Source organism: Apus apus, chromosome 8 (genome assembly GCF_020740795.1).
Source record: "Apus apus isolate bApuApu2 chromosome 8, bApuApu2.pri.cur, whole genome shotgun sequence".
In the NCBI taxonomy this organism is placed as follows: domain Eukaryota; kingdom Metazoa; phylum Chordata; class Aves; order Apodiformes; family Apodidae; genus Apus; species Apus apus.
The window spans coordinates 1,377,161-1,393,918 of NC_067289.1; the positions used below are offsets into that span (position 1 = coordinate 1,377,161).

At 44.5% G+C, this 16,758-nt stretch overlaps 1 protein-coding gene across 3 annotated transcripts in view; it reads left to right on the forward strand.

Annotated features, from left to right (window-relative positions):
* Positions 1 to 13,029, forward strand: part of ARMC8 (armadillo repeat containing 8) — a 72,077-nt gene extending 59,048 nt beyond the window's left edge. For all 3 annotated transcript variants that reach the window (XM_051625941.1, XM_051625942.1, XM_051625943.1), the window contains 7 exons: positions 931 to 1,023; positions 1,447 to 1,596; positions 3,329 to 3,424; positions 5,951 to 6,046; positions 6,626 to 6,698; positions 8,094 to 8,187; positions 10,525 to 13,029. In XM_051625941.1, coding sequence (XP_051481901.1) covers positions 931 to 1,023; positions 1,447 to 1,596; positions 3,329 to 3,424; positions 5,951 to 6,046; positions 6,626 to 6,698; positions 8,094 to 8,187; positions 10,525 to 10,558 — 636 coding nt within the window. In that variant the 3' untranslated portion in view covers positions 10,559 to 13,029. The remainder of the gene's footprint in view (positions 1 to 930; positions 1,024 to 1,446; positions 1,597 to 3,328; positions 3,425 to 5,950; positions 6,047 to 6,625; positions 6,699 to 8,093; positions 8,188 to 10,524) is intronic.
* Positions 13,030 to 16,758: the final 3,729 nt, after the last annotated feature.

The following is a 16,758-nucleotide window of genomic DNA, read 5'->3' on the forward strand; positions in this document are numbered from 1 at the left end:
GGTGAGGCCATCCTGCTCCTACCAAGTGCAGACTTTTCCACATGTGTTTTCTGATGGTTTCAGCTCTTAAGAAGGTTAAAACCCACAAAACTCCCCCAAAGCTCAGATATGTTCATTTATTCACTGCTTTTGAAGCAGTAACTTCTGGAAGAAAGGAGCACCTTACAAACTAGTACAGCAGGAGTCATGGGATGAATCCTTTTAACACGTGAGCTCTTCAAGTCTTAGATCAAACTTGTATCTCACATTTGGTTGGAAGCAGTTGTGCCCAACTTATCTTTTATTTCTTTAATCAGTGTGAAAGAAAAGGTGCTTGTATTGATATTTTTCCTGTCATGTAAAGATGTGATACTGCAAGGATCTGCATTTCAATATGATCTTCAAGAACCGTTTTCAGTTTTCTTCTAGTAAAATAAGGTTTTTCTGTTGGATTTTAGTTTGGCCTGGTTACTAACACAAAGATTAAATGTCAGAAAATAAACGGAGCAGCTTTCATTGTTCTTAACCTCTTCTAAAGAGTCATGTATGTCCCACTTGATACCCAGAAAGATGTGATTGCTGAAGGACTCTTTTTGAAGAGCAGTGCTCAGCTGAGAGTTGCTGGGGAACAGCTATTTGCTTGTGTGAGGGTGGCAGATGTGTGTACAGTGGCACAGCTGTATGTGCCTGTATGTACACATGCACAGGTGTGTGATTGTGTGTGTGTACACACACATGGATATCCAAGAGAATAAAACTGTCTTTACCTGAGATTTTTCATAAAAATCCACCTTTTGGTGCTCATCAACTTGGCCAGTTCATCTGAGTGGACTGGACATGGAAACTCAAGAGTAAGATACATGCAAGACTTTTTTGCCTTATAATTACATTTGAATGTGTGTCTGATCAGGGTTTTAAATGTTTGTTTGTTTTTTCCTCTTTTCATTTTAGCCTATTTTAGAATCAGGAGCCATAGAACTTCTATGTAGTTTAACACAGAGTGAAAATCTTGCCTTGAGAGTGAACGGCATTTGGGCTTTAATGGTAAGTAGAACACCCTGAAGAAACACCCCTTGTGATTTCAGTCTTACAGGGTTCCTGGCTGTAACTTGCCTTGTCAGTTGTTACACAAATGACACAGCTGAAATCTGGCTGACCTTTCCACATCACTACAGAAGGAAAACAGCACCAGGCTGGAACGCTTCATCAATCAGTCCATAAAGTAAAATGAACTCTTTGGTTCCAATACCAGTTTGGTTGCCAAGGTCCTTCAGGGCAACAGCAGAGTGGTGCCAGGGGACAGGTAAAAGCAGGTGACAGCCAGGTCAGCTGTAAGACTCTGGAAATTTAATCCACTCTGTAGCAGTTCCTCATAAATTATAACCTTTACCAGATTAATTTTAACAAGGACATATAAGGGCCCAAGTTTTAGGTTAAAAACTCAAGCCAAAAATGTCTGTCTTTCAGAATATGGCATTTCAAGCAGAACAGAAGATCAAGTCAGACATCTTACGAGGTCTGAGCACAGAGCAGTTATTCCAGTTGCTTTCTGACTCTGATGTCAATGTTCTGATGAAAACCTTGGGACTGCTCAGGAACCTTCTATCCACTCGCCCAGTAAGTAGAGCTGCAAACAGCCCTTCTGAAAGCTGCTCAAACACACAGACAATACCAATTCTTCATCTTTGTTGTGAGAGAACTTGTTTTTCTGTTAAGATTAATGTTTGATATATTGCAAAAACTGAGGCCTTTAGATTTACCCAGTTTATGTAGCCAAGTATCCAAATTGGTTTGAGAAAACACCTGAAAGAATTCTCTACATCCACTGAAACTTTGCAGTTACTACCAAATACAGAGCTAGACAGTTACATTTCATGCATGATTCCATTGCATTTAGCTTTCAGCAAAATCAGCAAAAGACCTACCAGTCTTTTCTGTAAAACTTGTCCAAAGATACCTTTAGAGGGTTGCACTCCTGTCAGTGTGTGGAGAGATGCATCCCTTAAGGATACCTGTGTTTCTTCTCTCTTGACACCTGGAATATTTTTGTTCCTTGCCAACTAGATAGATAGTGCTGGCTTTTGGAATTTGACTGTGGCACTGTGCACTGACAAATGCTTATGTTCATTTTCCACACCAAAATAAAATGGTTTGAAAAATGTAAGCCAGTTAATTGTTTTTGACAGGGAGAGAGAGATATTGGTGGAGGAAAAGAAAGGGGTAAATCCCCTGGGAAGAACAGAGGGAAAACATGCAGCAAACATTTGGCAAGCCAGCATTTTTGTGGGGGGAGAAAGCCACGAAGCCTCTACTGTGCACTTAACACATACTGTCTTTCTACCATAAAAAGGTCGCTGCAAAAAATCTTCTGATATTTGTACTTGTTGAGTCTCAATAAGCTTCATAGAAAATTAGCTCTGTCTTAATGTGAAAAGATTTTTAATAACCAGTCATTCACTAAATTCACCCTGAGCTCTTGAGAGCAGAAGTCTCATTATCACTTAAGGTGTTCTTCATCTGAAATGTGTCCCAGCTGCACCTACTTTGTGCAGTGTCTTTTAGAGCCAGAACCAACCATTCTCATTTTTTACCCAAAACTCACTCACTCCAAAATAACTCATCTAGCAGCTTTTGAACCAAGTCTCGTTTTTAGCAATTTTAAGAAGTTCTGCAAGAATCCACCATGTCTTAAAACCTTGTAGTGTCCCACGAGCTGGTCATCTCTGGTGGCTGTTTGCTGTCACTCCGGAGTTTTGGTATCAGTTTATCCAGTAGATCTAGTTTCTTCCTTTTCTGATTTTTTTTTTCTAGTATAATCTGATCAGATGACCTGTAGATCTCTTAACTTGAGCTGGTTTTCCTAGAGGATAAGCAGTGCACAAAGTGTCTCCCTGAACCCTCTCATGCTCCTGAGCCGTGGCTGTCAGACACGGTCCCAGCGCTGCAGCGAGAGCAGCACATACCAGATGTGAAACCTCAGTTTCCTGCTCTGCTTCTCCCCCTGCTATCAGAACAGAAGTGGTTCTGACTGCAGCATCATGCCCAGGGCTTCAGCAAGAGTCAGTCTTCTGCCTGGCTCTGTGCAGCTGGGAAACCAGTGTCTTCCCTACAGGTTTCAGTGAAATCAGAGCCAAGGCCCATATGGTGCTCTCGAATAAGAGCAGGTGTCATGTGAAGAGGGGTATTGTGCAGTGTTTCTGCTGTGAGAAGCTCTTGGTTCTGAGAGGCCTGGCTAGGAGCTGGGCTCTTTGTGCAATGTTGCTACTCTTTACTTAGAGCAATTCAAGTAGGAATGACCCTTCTTTGTCAGGATGGTCACACTGACTGTGTTTCCTCATTGCTTTGGCAGCACATAGACCATATAATGAGCACTCATGGGAAGCAAATCATGCAAGCAGTGACCCTCATTCTGGAAGGGGAGCACAATATAGAAGTCAAAGAGCAGGTACCTTTTTTTGTTTCTCATTGTCTTGGCAGAGTAAAATGAAAGAAAGAGCTAAGAATGCTTCCTCAACATGTCATTTTTGTTTGGGATTGTGATGTGCTGTGAATATTTTACTGAGATTGGTCAGACTAATAACTTCAATGCCTGCAAGAATGCTCTTCTTTCTAATGGTTTCTTACAAATTAATTGAATTTGTAGTATTTTTTAAATTTAGGTTTGGTAAAGAGGAGGGAGAGGAACTAAATCAAAGGCAATTGTATGGCAGAAAGGGGACAGCAGGAACAGGAGAAGAGGAAGAAGCCAGTATTTCACTCTGGGGAAAGTGTCATGGTCATTTGCTCCTCTAGCAGCCACAGGAGCAGTCAGTAATGCAGGATCCACCACCACCACCTTGCTGGCAGCAGTGCCAGCTCTGCTGGGAGGTGTGGGAACTCAGCTGCTCGTGCAGAAGCCAGCACCAGTTAGAGCAGAGGCACTAGAGGGGAAAGAGCATCCTGGTTCAGCCAAGGAGGAAGTGGGGAGGGACATGCCCTGGCAAGTTAGAGCTTAAGGAAAACAATATGCAAGAGGAAAGGAGGAGATGGCCAGTATAGGTAAAAGCACTCTGGCTTGGTGGCAGCATAAAGGAATTCCTGCTAAAGCAAAAGTAAGAGGCTAGATGGGGAGAATTTGGCCAATTAATTCCTGTGACAGACAAGACAGTCATTTGGAGAACCTTGGTTCTTCCTTATAGGGAGCATGTGGTGATGAATGGGGGCAGCTAGAAGCTGTGGGAGATCCCAGAGGTTTGCTTGGGTTTAGGATGGATGTTGGTAGCAAGCAGAATGGCAAAGGAGTGTAAAACTACAGCTAAATCCAGACTGGTCTAAATCTCAGTGAAGGATGGCCTGAAAGCAAACAGGCTATTTAAGTGCAAAATTAACATAAAAATCCAAAAAGTCTCAACAGAATCTTAGAACTGTTTAGGTTGGAAAAGACCTTTAAGATCATCAAGTCCAACCATTAGCTCAGCTCCACCAAGTCCACTGATAAACCATGGTCCCTCAGCAGCACATCTACGTAACTTCCAAACACAGCCAGGGATGGTGACTCCACCACTTCCCAGGGCAGCCTGTTCCAGTGTTTTACAACCCTTCCTGAGAAGAATTTTTTTCCTAATATCCAGCCTAAACCTCCCCTGGTACAACTCGAGTCCTATTGCTTGCTACTTGTGAGAAGAGACTGGCACTTGCCTCTACGGCTCCCTTCGAGGAGTTGCAGAGAGTGAGAAGGTCTCCCCTCAGCCTCCTTGTCCCCAGACTAACTGACCCCAGATCCCTCAGCCACTCCTCATAAGATTTATCCTCAAGACCCTTCATTGCCCCCTAGATGGCAAGTCTAGTGATGCCATGGTTCTGGAACAGCTGATAATTAGCCAGTTGTCACTTTCTAAATAGTTCTTCCTGATAAAGCTCTGGTGACAGAAAGGCCTTCATTACACAGAGGGTTAATTAGCTTTCCAAATTATTTTGGAGGAGAATCAGTGTACTGGGAAGTGCTCTTGGAAAGGACCAGTAGGTGAGGGTGGAATGTGGCCTGTAGGTCTGGGGCTTTTTTCTGTCCCTTTAAACACAGAGCATTCTCCTTGTCCCTGTGGTATGAGGAGCAGGTCACTTCTATTTCAGAGTCAGTCCCTACATCCAGTGCTGCCTGTCTGCACACACCAGCCTGTGCTTGTAGCAGGACGGTGCTTGTCTCTCCCTGTCTGGCTCATCAGGATGTAATTAGCAGCTTGGAAGTAATGAATCTCTGCAACTGCTGACATGAATGCGGGGCAGCTTAGAAAAGTGCTGATAATTTTCCCATGTTCTTCTGTAATCATTCCAGCATGTCCAGGAAAGATGGTTAAGGGAAGGAATTGGTGGAGCACCTCCTGGTGCCTCCTGAGAAGCAGGAGAGGTGCCTGTGCAAGTCTTAATGCCACATGCACATAGTGCCAGAATGGCCCTGGATGTTTCAAGGTTATTCTGTAGGATGGCTTCTGTCATTTGCAAGAAATAACCAGATGCATTAGTAGTTTGAGTTATCTCTGCAAGTCAAGATGTGTGATTAGACCTGTTGAGAACAAATAATTACTCTGCTAGATCAGCAGGTGGACCTCTCTCCATCTTTTTTTCCTGGCCTGAAGAACTATATGGATATGGCTTTTTTCCCCTAACACTGGTACAGAATAGACTGCTTTATTGTCCAGTGTATTTGATCTTTTCTAGATGCTGCATATTTCCATGAGAGACTTCAATTTTTAGTCATTGCAATGAATTAATGAATGTTGCTTTTTATTTCCAAATGGCTGGTTTTGTGCCAGGGCTGTTCATCCACAGCTGTTCATGCTTTGGCATTGGCCCCAGATGGAAGCAAGCTGGAAACTCCAGATTAAAGATATTAAAACTAATTAAAGAAATTGTTTGTCATGAGTTCAGAGCTGTCAGGGAAATAGTTTAAATCATGGGATGGGATCTGTGGCCAAATAACATTTTTCTCTTCCAGACACTGTGTATACTTGCCAATATAGCAGATGGAACGACAGCAAAGGAGCTGATTATGACCAACGATGACATCCTGCAGAAAATCAAATACTACATGGTAAGGGTGGTTTCTGTTAAAGGGTTTTCTGTTGGTCTTTTGCAGCAGAAAAGAGGGTATTTTAGCATTTTGTGGTGTAAAGTATTCAGTATGACAGACTGGTTTGGCTTGGAAGGGACCTTAAAGATCATCCAGATCCAACCCCCCTGCATGGGCAGGGACACCTCCCACCAGCCCAGGTTGCTCCAAGCCCCATCCAACCTGCCCTTGGACACTCACTTAACTTCCACATACCCACTTGTGTGTAGGGAAGGTGTTGAGTAGTGCAGTTCCATATGGCAGAGCTGTGCTGAGGACCTGATTAAAAGGAATGTTACAGCAATACCTGTAACAAATCTACATGGAAAATGTTTCATGATCTTGGAAAAGGCATTTCTTGTAGACCTCAAGAAATGAGAAATGAAGTGATTGAATTCTTCTCAAGAGCCTTGTGTTAAGGCACTATCTCTGAGAGCAGCTGTAGATAAGAATTAGTCCCAGCTTGACTACATTATTTATTACAGGATGAATGGCAAAATGTAAGCCTGAAAATTTCTGAATTTCTTCTCCTAAACTTGAGTACTATTTTTCTGTATTTAGAGTCACTCAAATGCTAAACTTCAGCTTGCTGCCATGTTCTGTATATCAAATCTCATATGGAATGAAGAAGAAGGTAAGAAAGCCTCATTAGTGATGCCTGTACAAGCAACTGTCCTGCCCAAAAGGCTGATGTTGCAGAGTGATGGATCTTTTCAGTGCACAGTGGGATCCAAAGTGTCAGAGGAGACATCATATAACATGGGATCATGGAATCACAGACTGGTTTGGGTTGGGAGGGACCTTAAAGACCATCTAGATCCAACCCCCCTGCATGGGCAGGGACACCTCCCACTAGACCAGGTTGCTCAGAGCCCCATCCAACCTGCCCTTGATGGGGGGCTTCCACAGCCTCCTTGTTCCAGTGTCTCACCACTCTCACACTAAAGAATTTCCTCCTCATGTCTAATCTAAATCCACCCTCTTCCAAGTTTTAAGGATAACTGAGTGGTCAGGAGGACACTGAGGAAGGTGTAGGGAGCTCTTCTGGGACAGGAAGGGGAGACACAATAGGAGTGCGTCGATAAATAGGAGTTGATGAGAGTCACCAGGTTTCCACCCGTAGCATTTCTGTAAAATCTGAAAACAATGGGAGTAAAAGAGAATCCTAGTAAGTGACCTTCCAAGTCTTAAGGAGGTTGTGGAAACTGTTGGATTGAACACACGCACTGGGGAGGAGAAGTAGATTAGAGAAGGGGTTTATTGCTAAGAAGTGTTCCCCAGCATGGATTGGGTGGGTGATGGAGGCTCTGAAACCCATCAAAGGACTGGAAGGAATGGGGAAGGCCTTGGGTAAGGAGAGTCATGGCCTGGAGCATCGGGAGGTGCCCAGGAGGGAGCTGAATTACTTTGCTGCACAGAAAATGTGTGTTGGAGGGTGGAGAGGGCAGGTGGAGGCAGCAGCGTGGAGCTGGAAAAGTGGCAAGGAAAAGGGTGGTGAGAGGTGTTGTGCTTTGAGGGATGGTGGGGTTGGGAGGAGGACTTTCAGATGGCTGGATTACAGACCCTCAAGTTGACCAGGCTGCTCTTCAGCAAATAAATCATTGTCTCTATTTGGTTTTGGGCTTTTTCTTTTTTCTCCACTGTGTAAGTTACTCCACATCTGTGGGATCACAGAACTTCATTCAGTGACACCACCTGGCTGTGCTCCTGGTGGCTTTCTGCTGGTGACACTGGCCTTACATGGTGCTACAAACCCCAAACCACACCTCCAGCTGAGTGTTCTCTGCATCCAAATCAGTGGGAGGAGAACAAAGCATCTGAAATCAAGCTTCTTACTTTAGGATAAAATATATAGTTTATTGCCTTCCAAACTTTATTCTCTTTAAGCAAATGCACACAGAGCACAAAAGTTTTCTCCTTGCTGTCTTCTAACTGACCTGCCTGCCATACCCCTCCATTATGCTGGTTTCTTCTGTCTGCAGGCATTTATTTTTGCTGATATTCCCAGGAATGTGGTTTATTGTTGCAGGTTCCCAGGAACGCCAGGATAAACTACGAGACATGGGAATAGTGGATATCCTACATAAATTGAGTCAGTCATCGGATCCAAATCTGTGTGACAAGTGAGTATCAAGGGAAATCCAGGAAAGATGAGAAGGAATTATTTGCTTTTTATTTTAAGTTACTTTTTTTTTTTTTCCCAATCTTTTGATGATACAAGAATTGCTCAGAAAAACTGCACTGAGTTTTGTTGGGTATAAAGAAATGGTGATGAACACTTGTTTAAAGAGCAGGTTTTATGTTGCTTAGGAGAAACAAATTTTACTGAATGATGAAATAACTGCACTAAAGATCTTCTAAACCAGTGGAGGGTCCTCTCTGAAGTCTGTGTATCCATCAGTGAGATACTGGTGTGAACTTTGGACCACTGACGAAGTTCCAGAGGACGGGAACACTGAGAAGCCATCAGATAACACTGAATTAAAAAGATAATACAGGATCACCACTGTAGTTCATCTCAATTAAACTCCTTTAAATTAATTAAGCTCCACAGTAAGTTTTCACATTTGTATCACAGTATCTACCCAGGTCATCACAAACATGTCACCAAAATAGCTAATGACAGTTCCTGTTTTATTGGTCAAACCTTTGCACCTAAAGTCATGAACTTTGATGAACTGTAGGAGATTATTTGATTTTTGGAAGAGCTCAAACTGTGCAGCGTTCTAAAATGCATTAAATTTGGGTTTCTTGATTTTGGGAAAGATATTTCCGTGTTCTTTAGACATCTCTGCAGTGAAGTTCAGACTTTGCTGTTCAAAATCTGTGCCAAAGTACCAGTATTGAGGGTATAACCAGAAACACACAAATACCAGCAAGGAAACTCACAGAAAATTATGGAAAAGCTAAACAGGGTTTTCAAAGAGTGAGAAACAGGAATAAAACATCAGTAAAAATACTTTCTGGTTAACAGGCCTTGCTTGTCAACACTTAAACCTTGGTTCTAAGAGGGAGAGAGGGAGCTGATGGTGCTGAGCACTGTTGTAAGTCCCTGTCCCTCCTGTTTCTTCTGGCCACCTGCTCCCACCATTTACCCCAGCCCTGCCTCATGGGCTGCCTCAATGAGCTGATGTGACTTGTGAATGTAGCAGGAAATGGAAGAAACAAAAATTAAATCTTCCTCTGGGTTGCTGAATTGTATTGGATCTTGGAGAGGTCTGTCAAGGACACTGGGGAGCATGGTTGGGAGGTGTAGGGGACAGAGGAAGAGCAAAGCTTCTCCCTTCAGGTGGTGGGAAACACTGAATTAGCTGGTGGTGATCAAATGGTTACCCTAGACTTTTGGGAGATGTTTTTTTCCTTAACAAAAATGTTGCACAGTGGCTGATTATGTAAATTCCAGTATTAAAAGCTGACTTGTTTCCTTTTTCCCCTCTCACCTCATGGAATGTTTTTGGTAGAACTGGTATTCCTGGCAGCACTGATGTGCTTCCAGTATGTTCTGAGTTATGGAACCTCTTCCATTTCTCAGCACAAAGACCTGCTTTTCATGGTACATCTACTGCAGAAAAGTAATTGCTTTTCACAATTACTGCTCTTAAGGCTCCTTTATAAGACACGTTGATAATAAGGTTTGATAGACATCTTGGGCCCCTCCGTACTTCAAAGTTGTTCAGCTGATGCTGAGTTGATGCTTGGTAAGATCATCTTGGATGCAGGGAGGACTTTTCAGTTGTTTCAACCCATGCAGAACACATCTGCACCATAGGCTGGATTCTTCCAAGGAAGGAGCCAGCCACTCAGGTGCCTTTCACCTCCCTCCTCCTCCCTCTCTTGCTGGCACAATGCCACCCAGTCCAGCTGTGGGCCCCTCACTTATAAGATGGACGTTGAGGTGCAGAGAAGAGCCACCAAGCTGGTGAAGGGTCTAGAGAACAAGTCATACAAGGAGCCTGAGGGACCTGGCGGTGTTTAGTTTGGAGAAGAGGAGGCTGAGGGGAGAGCTCATTGCTCTCCACAGCTCCCTGAATGGAGGGTGCAGTGAGGGGGCTTTGGCTTCTTCTCCCAAGTGGTTAACGACAGGACCAGAGGAGATGGCCTGAAGCTGCACCAGGGGAGGGTCAGACTGGAGATGAGGAAGAGTTTCTTTACTGGAAGAGTGGTCAGGCACTGGGACAGGCTGCCCAGGGAGGTGGTGGAGTCACCATCCCTGGAGGGATTCAAGAATCATGTAGATGTGGCCCTTCAGGTCATGCTCCAGTGGGCATGGGGGGTTTTTTGGTGGTTTGTTGTGGCTGTTGCAGATTTTTTGGGTTGTTTTTTTGTGTGTGTGTTGGTGGTTGGGCCTGGTTATCTCAGAGGTCCTTTCCAACCAGGACAGTTCTGTGATTCTGTGATGTTGTCTTGTACGTGAAGCTGTTGAAAACCTCAGTACTGACCAGGTTGTTCCTTTCTTGCAGGGCGAAGACAGCACTCCAGCAGTATCTTGCATGATCAAAGACTGAATGAATCTATGGACACCCCTCATGTCTACTTAAGGAACAGCAGGAGATACTCCTGACTCCTTATATTTGCACAAGTCACCTTGGGCTGCATTTTTCTCAGGTGCAGGGAGCTGCTTTGCAGAAACAGTTTAAATGATCAGGTCTCCAGTGCACTTGAGAATTTGAGGTAGTTTCTTTACTCAGAGGACTCTTTGGGGGTTGTTTTGGTTTTTTTGGGTTGGTTTTGGTTTTTTTTTCCTGAGCTACCTGGACTTTTGGATAGAACAATCAGTCATCATTTTCCTTTTGGGCCTACAATGTTCTGCTTTTGCTGCAGCCTGTGTGTGTGGATGTGTGTGTGTGCTTGGGTGAATGTGTGTGAGTGTGATACCTCAATTTTGTTTCTCCTTTTTTTGTGTGTGTGTGTGAAAATCTTTTTCTACAGGTTTTCAAGGATTAACCATTGTTTGCTGTACGAATACTTCAATTAATTATATACAGTTTGAATGAAATGTTATTTAAAAAAAAAAACACAACGAACTGTTGTATCCCATAAAGTTTATTTTGAATTTTGAACAGATGAATGTTTTTAAGTAAAATATATGCATTTCTGAACTTCAGCTTAACTTACATTATACTTCATTTTTAAAGAGAAAAATAGAGGGAGAAAGCAGACCCCAAATTATAAGCAGCATATTCTGTACTGACAAGGTCCAAGAGAGATTTTTACCACTGTACAAGGTCACCTAGTACTGATGACATGCTCAAACCCATGAACTGGGTCAGTTGGATTCTTCTGGGTTTCTTCCCATTTTTAGAAGAAAAGCTTCAGAGTTAGGGTAGCTGTTAACTTTTCTGGAAAGGAGCAGGTGGCTCAACATCAGCAGGCATAAGCTGTTACTTTAGTAGCCAAGAACTTGCCCAGATAATTGCTGAAGGTTTGGCTTTTCACTGGTGAGAAGGATTTGCTGATCACCAATATCAACAGAGCAAACCTTGTGTTGCAGAAGTTACACTGGCAAGCAGGGATGAAGGGATGGCTTTTGTTCTGCATCCTTTACCTCCAGATGTGGTTAAGTGACTTACAAATATTTTCCATGAAAGATCAGCTGGGTGCATCAAGTTGGGGAAGGGATGGAAAAATTGGGCGTTTGGGTTGTTTGCTTTTTCAAGTTGAGTAATGTTGCTAGAGGTTTTGTGTATATATGCAGATATACACACTTGCATGGATTTGGATACCCGGATAATAAGAAATGGGATTTTACTGCGTGCAGAAGCTTAGATTGTCCATAAGTTCCTGAAATTGTGCCTGTAAGTGTGGAGAGAAAAATACGAGTAGAGATGAAGATGACTCTGAAAAGTTGGAATGTGAGACCCCAGTGGCTTCACAGGAGGGCAGGAAGGAGCTCTCTCCTTCAGAGGTTCAGGGTACTTCGCTTTCTTCCCATGTCTCCTTTCTGGTTTCAGCTCAGCCCACAGTTGAATAGACTCTCCAAACACTCAATCTGCACAGGACTAACAGGCACACTAAAGGTTGCAGCCAATGTCTTAAACCAAATCTGTCTTTTGTTACACTGGACTTCAGGAAGGCTGCAGCAAGAAGAGAGGTCTGTAACTTTGCTAACCAATTTTAATAAGTATCTTAATCTTGTCTTTCTAATCAGAAGGTCAAATTGTGAGAGCCTTACTTTTCTCCAAGGTAACTAATTCCATCAGAAAATGTGAGCACAGTTTGGCCTGGAATTTGAATGTGTTATGTATCAGATAACTGTTATCACTTGGTTGCAGAGGAGAATATACACATTTCATGTAACTTCTTCCACTCTTAAAAGACAAATAAAAGTGAGCACCTGACACTTTTTCCCCAGGCATTGCAGTAAGTGACTGGCAGTTCTTGATGTCCTTCTGCAAGTTTTTCATGATGGACTTCAGGGGCTGAACAAAAGGGAAAGTAAAAACATGTGAGAACTTGATACATCTCAGTGCCTCAGAAGTGAAGTCTTATTTATAAAATTAAATCAAATGTATTTTTGCTTGACCTAAAGGAAAAGCTCTGAGGCAGGTATTATCAATGCAGAACTGTACAGTGTGCACTTCTACGTTTGCACTCCTGCTATGGACATTTAGGAGCTCAAGTTCTTACATATCTCTTCTCATCCTCCCCCAGTTCACGTTTCTAAAGCAAATCTATTGAACCTATAAACCGTTGGTGCCTGAAGGTGTTCAGAAAAAAAGGTCAGTAAGTATCTGTGTACACGTTCTGAGGTGGCTTCCTGAAATTCTGCCAGAAAAACAACCCCAGTGCTCAGACAATCTTGTTGCTGCATGAGGACAGCTGACATTTCCCACAGCTCTTGATAGGACAACCTGATGGATGAGAACATTTTTACGTTCAGTTAAGCTTTGTGAATATTTTTTGATGTTGCTATAGGTATGTACAAAAAAAGAAGAATACTGTTAATAAAAAGAACTTTACCAGAACATCTAGATTTTTCTCAGCTTGCTGTGCCAGCTTCTCTGCAGACTGAGAGTCGCTCGCCTGAGGTTCACGGTGGGAACAAACTGGTTGGTTGGTTGCCCAGACCTTTACCAACTTTATTTAGGTAGCAACTTCTTGTGAGTTACAGGGTTGCTTGCAGAAATGAAGCAAGTTCGGAGGTGGTCTGAATCTTACAGAAATCACCAGGATTTCTGCTGTTCTGGTGCCATTTCTCTTCTGAAAGCCAGTCCTCATGGATTTTGATAAGTATGTCCTCTCTTTGTGTCTGGGCCCAGTGATGGTGTCCTCTCAAAGCTGATGTGTCAAGAAGTGCACAGTTCTGCATGGGGCTTGACATGCAAGTTGTCAGACCACTGCTGCACTTGGTTGCTCCTCACCACCTCCAGCCCACGTTTGGAGTGGAGTCTCTCCACACAGAAAGTCAAATGAGACAATTTGGTTGTTCTTCCAGTCACAGAGTTGCGTTGTAATAGTGAAGGACACCAAGGGACCTGCTTGAGAGCATCTTGTGCCTGTATATTCTTATTTTTTTAAATTTATTTTCACAGACTTTAGTCATTTCAGTAGATGCTGCTCCTTCATGAAAGCACAGAAGCAGTGGCACAGCAGGCAGAAGAACCATTGAGGTGCATGAGATCAGATTCTTGAAGACTAAAATGGGTTTAGCAGGACAGGTTTTCGTAATCCTAAAATGTAAGTGCATGAGAGGTGTAAACATGTACAGTTTCAGTTGTGAAAGTCATTAGGAGTCTGCTGGAGGTTTATTTCTAAAAGAAAAAAAAAAAGGGACAGTTGCTGGTGGCATCCAAAGGTGTGGTTTGCTCTGCTGAGCTGGTGCTGGAGGCAAGGGAGCTCTTGCCAAGGCTCAGCCCCACCATGTCCCCTGGGGGCACTAGACAATGTCCCCTTGGCTTTCCAGGCCACCAGGGGAGTTGATGTGCCAAAAGCTGAATCCTCAGCCAGGAGAGGCCCTGACCAGCTGAAGGACCAGCCACTAGATGTCATGTGCTGTGTGACAAGAAGCACCTCTAAGGTCTGCACCCCGTGGCCCTGGGCAGGGACAGAGTGACCTGCAGCCCTGCCCGGGTGGGCATCACCCCGGGGGGTGCTGGGCACTCATGGGAAATTGGGAAAAGCCCCCCAGCCTTCCCAAACCAGCTGCCTCTGGAGCAGGGCCAGCAGCTTGTCCCCCTGCTCGGGGCTGGGGTGCAGCCCACGCCTGGCGTGGGGCCACTAGTCCAGGAGGAACGGGGGAGAACTTGGAGGGGGAGGTCTGTGTGCTGGGCTGGGGGCAGCTGGGCAGGTTCTAGAGGCAGAGAGGAGGCAGAGGAGCTGCAGCTGCTTGGAGGAACTGCAGAGCAGAGGGAGGGAGCTTGGCTGCCCGGGCCCTGGGCAGGGCTGGGCTGCCATGGCAGCGCTGCGCGGCTGCCAGCGACACAGGGACTGCCAGCCTGGGATCTGGGTGCCTCTGCCAGCCTCCCCAATTGCTGCCAGCAATCTGGGCCCTGCAGCAGCCCCTTGCCTCTGTGGAAAGGGTGCAGGCAGAGCCCAAAGCCCTGGGAGCTAATCCTGATCCCTCCAGCAGGGCAGGGATGCTGGTGTAGGTGGCAAGTCCCGGGTGGAGGAGCCAGGAGAGGTGAAAAGCTTTCTCTGTGGTGCAGGTTGGATCCACATAACTAGAAGACATCTGCAGTGCTTCACGCTTGGGACTGCTGCTGGAGGGAGCCCTTTTCCTGCAGAAGGATGGCTGCAAAGAAGGAGGTGGTTCTGCAGGTCAGTAGGAGCCAAGCTTTGAAAACAACTTTTAAAGTCCTGGAAAACGCCAAGGATGAAATTTAGTCTTGGGCTATCTCAGATTCTGCTGGCAAAGCCCTGCTGTGAGGTCCTCGTGGTGGAAAAGCATTCCTGAAGGCAGGTGGGAGGCAAGGGGAAGCATGGCAGGTCAGACCTGTCCCCGAGGCTGTGCTCTGGGCTGCAGGTTGTGCTGCAGAGCTGCTGGAGCTGGCAGGGGCCTGCCTGAGTTCGTGGGTCAAAATGCATCTGTGTTTTGTGGGACAGTGGTTGGGGAAGGGGGGAGGTTCTCCTGAATGGCCAGTGCCACTGAACGTTTCTGACCAATTCACTATTTAGAAAGATTGGTGTGGGAGTGGAAAAGTTAGGAGGTATGAAAACATTCAAAGGCTGAAAAGCCTATTTCACAATCATGTATAGAGGAATTTTTCCCTGTTTACACTGCGCAGGTGACCTAGTGATACTTTATAACGACCTGCATAGGGGAGAGGGGGTTTCTGAGAGCAGTTTAGTATGCAAAAACATTGAAAAACCTAAAGTCAGTTATGAAGATCTGCTTTAGAATTCACAAGAGAGAAATACTGAAAGAGATAATGGGCTCTACAAGCTTGTTTGTTCACTGTTAAAATTGGAGAGCATGGAGTGAACTTTGTATAAGGGAAAGAGGATAATTAAGGTTAAAAATGGTTTCCCCTGCCTCTTGCCCAGGTGTTCCTGTGTGATCTGCAAAACCGAGATTGTTCACATCTGCAGATGAAATCTGAAGCTCATGAAGGGCATGATGTGGTGTCCTAGAAAAGTTCTGGTTATATGAGAGAAGAGCCAAGTGCTGGTGGCCTTAGGGCAGCCAGTTTAGCAAAGCACTTTGAAGGTGCCAGCATTGCCTTCCGAGTCCACCAGCTGAACTCATCACAAGTTATGATGATGAATTCTTTGAACTCCTTTTGTGAAACACTCCAAGGGTTGTCCTAGCACCAGTGATAACTGGAATAATTAAATTTCTTAATTCTGTAGGTGTTCTCTGAAAAAACGAGGCTTGGGGTCATGTGCTGGAGAGGAGAAGAGGGGAGGTGTTTGAGCAGCTCCCCATGCACTGAGCAAGGGGAGGCCCTGGAGAAGCTGTGCTGTGTGACCTCCAGTCACACCTCTGCCACTTAATTTCCACTGCAGTTTCCACCCTTGGAATTCTTGTTTTATCAGTCCTTTAACGGACATCTGTGTTAATGAGTGTCAAATAGCTGGCCTTACTGCAGCTTCCTGTCTTCCCGTGTAGACTAAACACAGTTAAGATTAATGATACCAACTGAGAGAGTTACTAGAATTCTTCATTGTTCAGGATGAACAAAACCAGATCTTGCATTTCTCAAGAAGCCTATTTTGTTTTTAACTTCCTGTGTTTTTCTCAGAATGTACTGAGGGGCAACTCCTGTAAGATGGGGAAGATTCTAGAGGTGTTTTCTAGTAACAGTCTTGGCAGTGTGGGATAATGGAGTGTGTGACAAAGTGTATGGAGTCATCTAGGTCATCCTTGGTTGGGTGAGCCCCTGAGCAACCTGATCTAATGCTGAGTTTGAGCAGGGGATTAAACTAAGGACTCCACGGAGCCCTTCCAGCCTTGATCTTTAGATGCTCACTGTTGTTCACTATGGTTTGGAAGTCTTTAGGTCGCAGCAGATAATTCAGGTAAGGGCATGCTGGGCTCAGGCCACCCTCTAGTGCCCTGACACCATGAAGACTGTGGATTTGCTAGTTTATTTGATCAAGACTGAAACATCTTAAAGTAATACAGCTTGTGTAGTAGGCAAGGTGAGAAACTGCTGGTAGAGCATCATCTGGCTTATAAAATGTGATGAGGCTTGGGTCTGAAGTAGGTGTGAGGAGAGGAGGATGTGCTGGAGACAAGCATGTTGAAGCAGCAC